Source organism: Hipposideros armiger, unplaced genomic scaffold (assembly GCF_001890085.2).
Source record: "Hipposideros armiger isolate ML-2016 unplaced genomic scaffold, ASM189008v1 scaffold_11, whole genome shotgun sequence".
Taxonomy (NCBI): Eukaryota; Metazoa; Chordata; class Mammalia; order Chiroptera; family Hipposideridae; genus Hipposideros; species Hipposideros armiger.
Window position 1 is genome coordinate 1786868 of NW_017731361.1, and position 5143 is coordinate 1792010.

Here is a 5143-nt window from a genome sequence, read left to right on the forward strand (position 1 = left end):
TGAAGAACAAAACAACAGCAACTTGTCTGTTCCCCTTCCCCAATCCCCCAGCACTGTTCCCATCCCCCCAATTCCCCAATAAAAAAATCTTAAAAAAACAACAACAACAACAAAAACAGTTGGCTTGGGACGCCAGCTCTGAGCAGCAGGGCCCCGGTTCAGATCCCACATGAGGGCCAGTGACGCTGCGCTCTCTACAGGTAAGATGGTGAACAACGGCTCGACTTGGAGCTGGGCTGCCGTGAGGCGACGACGGCATAGGCTGCAGTGGGGCTGCAGTGGGCTGCCGTAAGCATGAGTGGCTGGCAGCCGGCATGAGCTGCCAAGAGCCGGTGTGAGCGGCCGTCCAGTGACCAGCGACTGATCTGCCTCACCCGGGAAGAGCGCAATGACAATACCAACATGGGCCAGTGAAGCAACGTCCTCCACAACTAGACTGAAGAACAAAAGGACAGCAACTTGTCTGTTCCCTTTCTCCAATTTCCCAATGCTGCTCCCCTTCCCCAATTCCCCAATAAAATCTTTAAAAATAAATAAATAAATAAATAAATAAATAAATAAATAAATAAATAAATAAAATAAAGTGACTGTTGACCTTGGCCTGAGCCAGGCCCCAGCAACTCCTTTCTGAGCCCTGCTCTGCTCTGCCATCTCTCTTGGCCGTCAGGTTAAACACCATCCCTTTCTGAGCCACACATTCAAGCTTCCACAGCATGGTCAGCCCAGCAAATCCTAGCTCTGACACTCAAAAGCTGTGTGGCCTCATGTGGATCACTTAGCCTTTCTGAGCCATGATTTTCTCATTTGTAAAGTGTACTTTGAAGGCTACTGAGAGATTTTAAAGACAGTGAGGCAGTACCCCGTACTTGACAGACTTTAGGTGTGATCCCCACTGCCCGAGCCCTGAGACTTCCTACCCCAGTGATACAGGTTCCTGCTTCCTCCTGCCCTCCTGGAGGGGCTCTGTGCAGACAACAGCTCTCTCCCAAGCTTCCTATGTGCTGCGACATGACGTGGGCAGGACAGGTTCTGCGGCTGAGCAAAGGGACTGCAGGGAAGTAAACTACTCGCTACATCCCATGTTTCTTTGGCCCCAGTTTCGCCTGAGTTCAGTGAAGCTGAGATATCTACACGCAAGGCCAGCATGAGGAGATTTCTACATGGAGGCTGGGAGGGGCTGCCTGAGCAGCAGTAGTGAGCCTCTGGTGCATTGGGAAAGGCTGATAAACAAACGCACCAGAATCCAAATCAGAAAGGCCCAGAGCCGGGGTTGCCGTGGCAACCTGCAGCAGGCTCCCAGTCTCTCTGGGGTGGGCACCGGGACTTGCCAGGCTCGGCTGCCCCCGCCTCCAAGTCCTCCTCCTCGGGCTCTGCCCAGCTCAGCATGGACACAGCAGAGAAGCAAGGCCACAGAGAGGCAGGCGTGGGCTCCCACTGCCAGCTATAGCCAGGTCACTCCTCTCCCCAAGGGAGCCTACATCCAAGGGCCTCCAGAATGTAACGAGCCATCCCCAGCGTCCTTCTACCACCCAGGCCCCAGCACCAAGCACTCCAGCGCATCACTGCATGTGGTAATGCCCTCAGGCTTCTGCCAGGCCAGTGGCCTCGAAGCTATTACTTCAGCACAAGGTAGAGGGGGCAGAGTGAGATAATCCCAGACCTCCCCCCTTAGTGGGATGGAGGGTCGGGCAAGCACATGTGCCAGGCACTGGTAGTCCTTCATGCACTTCTTCTCTCATTTAATGGCACTCCCCTTTGACAGATGAGGAAACAGGCTCAGGAAATTAAGTGACTTCCCAAGGTCACAGAGCTTACTGGGTGTTTTTCCAACTCCTGTACCCAGCCCATTCCTGTGAGGCCTGGTACTGGATGCCCTGGGCTGACCATGCAGCATGTCACCAGGGGCCTTAGAAGCTTATCACCCAACGACCCACCTAACCGCCACAGGACTGCCCAGTCTGCACAGACACACAGTAGACAGACAGACAGTGGCCTTTGTGCCTCCATTTAATGGCCAAGCCAGCACTGCCCTGATGATGCCAAGGCCCCGTAGGAAGTCTCCCTCCTGCCTGCTGTCCCCTGCAGAACCCACCCAAGCTGGTGCCTCTCGGCCTTACTAGCGTTCCAGTCCAGTCCTGATGTTGGGAGCAGCCTCATCTCAGCTCCTTCAGCAAGCTGTTGACAGAGCCCAGCAGTTCCTGGAAGTAGCCATCATCCTCACCATCTTGAAGCTCCAGGGCGGCCAGCGCCTGGTATTCGGCCTGTAGGCTGGCCAGCATCTTGCTGAGCTGGGGGTCCTTATGGTAGTGGTCCCGGCAGGTGGCCAGGAGGGCCCCCAGTGTCTGCAGCACCTTTTCGCGGGCGTCATGCTCAGGCAGCTCCAGGAGGTGGGCAGTGATCTCGCACCAGCCCTGTTCTCGCAGGCCTGGCAGGAGGTGCACCTGGCTGTACTGCTGCAGCTTCTCTGGGGACGTCTGCTGGGTCAGCTCGGCCTCCTCCTCAGCAAACATCTGCCAGGTGCCAGGTGGGTGGGGAAGACAGGACACAGAGAGCAGTCAGCTCTGCCCTTCAGATGCGAGGGCACGTGGCTGACCTGTCAGTTCACACCCTCTTTCTTCATCCCCTTGGGCCTTAATGGCCTTTCATGGGAGGTCAGTGGGGTTCATGGCTTCACACACGCTCCCCTGTCCACCCATCTGTCCACCCATCCACTCATCAGAACTGTGCAATGTGCCAGCTGCTGAAAAAGCCAAGATGGAGACGTGGTTCCCGCCCTCAAGGAGCTCAGGGTCTAGCAGGAGGGTAAAAATTAACTGAGTAATTCCTGAGTAGCATGACACATTTAGTCCAGCAGCGTAGTGTAGAGGCAGACAGTCTGGGTTCAAATTTCTGCCTCACCACAGAGAGCTGAATGATCTTGGGCTGGCTCTTAGCCTCCTCAAGACCCACTGTCATCATCTCTCACATGGAGATGACACAACCTCTCTGGACTGTTGGGGACTCAACGCAAGTTGAACATGCAGCCAGTCCGGCACACAGAGCACACCCGACAGTGAGCTTCAATATGTTATCACTGCACCACCTACCCCTCTGCACACGAGCTAGACCAGCCGCATGAGCAGCGTTGCCACCACTACAGACCCGCACCCTCAGAGGAGTCAGGGACAAGGGACAGAAGAGGATGGCATTTCCCTGAGTCTTGAGGGGCAAGTGGGAGCTGTCCAAGTGGACATGGGTGTAGGCTCCACACACTGAGGGTCACAACAACAGGCCTGGGCCCACCTCGTGTTTGAAGAATGGTGGGTTGTGCTGGTCGACAGGGCACAGAGCACACGGAGCCCTGGGCGTCCCTCCAAGGAGGGTGGCCTTTATGCTGAGGGCCTGAGGACTTGCGGAACGTTTGGGCAGGAAGTTATATACTGGGCCTGTGTCTATAAAGTACAAAAACTCAGCCCTATCAGCAGAATATGGTGGGAACCAATCCTGCCAGGCTGCCACAGGTAGGAAAGGAAACACCTAAACCCTGACAAGTTAGCAGCTTGTTTCAAATGTCAGAGGAAGACAATGCAGAGGTGGCGGGTCAGCACAGGTGGAAATGTCCCATATGGGCTGTACTATATGTACCTGCAAGAAGAAAGAAAAAGTCTCTGCCCTAACTCCAGGGGAGAATGAAGCATGTAGGGGACAGAGAAGGCAACAGGGAGGCCCTGGAAAAGATCGGGGGCCTCAGTGACCCACCTGATGGCCTTGGGGCCCGCTGGGGCAGGCGGAGGAAGCAGGGGAGGGGCAGGGGCAGCATCCCAGAGCAGAAAAGGCTAACAGGGATATGAAAGTCCTCTTCTAACCTTAGCCCTGAGTCCTGCCAGCTCCCCCTCCAAATCATCCCTGCGCGCCCAGCGCTGCGCCACGTGCCTGCTCCGCACTGCACTTCAGCCCACTGCCTCGCGCTCCCAACCTGCTTCCTCCAGTCCTCTGCGGGCAGACAGTGATGCCCAGCGCCAAACCCTTCACAACGTGGCGTTTCTGATGATAAACACTAAATCCCTTCCCCATGACGTCACGGCTCTACAGGATCTGTCCCTGCCCTGTCTGCCCTTGGCCTCGTCCCCCAACACACCCTCACTCTGGCACCTGTCACACCACCTCTCCCCCAGGGCCTTTTATAGGGGCAGCTCTCACTTCAAGTACACTCGAACCCAACCTGACTCCCCAGTTAACCTGACTCACCCCTCAGATCTCAGCACCACTCCTGACTCCCCAAAAGAGGTTGGGGCTCTTATCATAAGCCCCTGAGGCCTACATGTTCTGGGTGATTCTCGGAAAAGGGTCTGCCTGGATGCACCAGGAGGGCAGGGACCACAGACCTGGCACAGCATCAGACAGGGCAGACGCCCAGTCAACACTTGGAGAAGGAACCAGTGAGTGAGTCACCTTGTGGCTCTGCAGCTCCATGAGGCACGAGAGGACATGGGCTGCCGACCACAGGCAGCAGCCCATCTCTGCAGGAGCAGCGGTCTGGAAATGGGGTCCATACTCTCCAGAGGAATCCTACAGTTCAGCTGCTACCTCCCCACACCTGACACATCTCCACTTTCAGGTGGCTCTGGGCCCATCCCCAGTGTAGCTAGTTCTTCGCTCTTTCTGAGGAACCACAGAACACAGAAGTCCTGACTCCTCCAGCATAGAGTACGGCTGACATCTGTCCTAAAGCTCTCTAATTGCAGGAGGAATGGCTGTCTGTGCTGTTTGCAGAGAGATGCCAGGCCCTCCCTGATCTTCACAGCACCCCAAGCCTCAGAGACAGGCTCCCAGGCCAGCTGACTCAGGGCAGCTTTGGTGAGACTGCCCAGTGGTCACTCTCTGGGAATGAGCTGATGTCAGTGCCCACCAGGCTAGGGCTGGGGCAGCAAAGAGACAGCCAAGGCTCCAGGGGAAAGAGAGCAGTTTCTCCTGGGAAACGCCAGTCAATGTACATGTCCTGCTCCAGGCTCGCCGGCCCACTCCCAGGACGTCAGCTGTGCCTGGGCCTTATTAATTGGATGTGAGCACCACATGGCTGCCTTCTGTTCTGAGAAACTGGGGTTCTGAAGCTTAAAGAAGGTGCGGGTGGGGGAGACAGACAGACAGAGAGAGAGAGAGAGGG

The 5143-nt window shown here is 56.0% G+C and overlaps 1 protein-coding gene across 2 annotated transcripts in view; it reads right to left on the minus strand.

The window, feature by feature from the left end:
* Positions 1-1989: 1989 nt before the first annotated feature.
* Positions 1990-5143, minus strand: part of SIL1 (SIL1 nucleotide exchange factor) — a 200420-nt gene continuing 197266 nt past the window's right edge. For both annotated transcript variants that reach the window (XM_019661003.1, XM_019661014.1), the window contains one exon: positions 1990-2510. In XM_019661003.1, the coding sequence (XP_019516548.1) occupies positions 2154-2510 (357 nt within the window). In that variant the 3' untranslated portion in view covers positions 1990-2153. The remainder of the gene's footprint in view (positions 2511-5143) is intronic.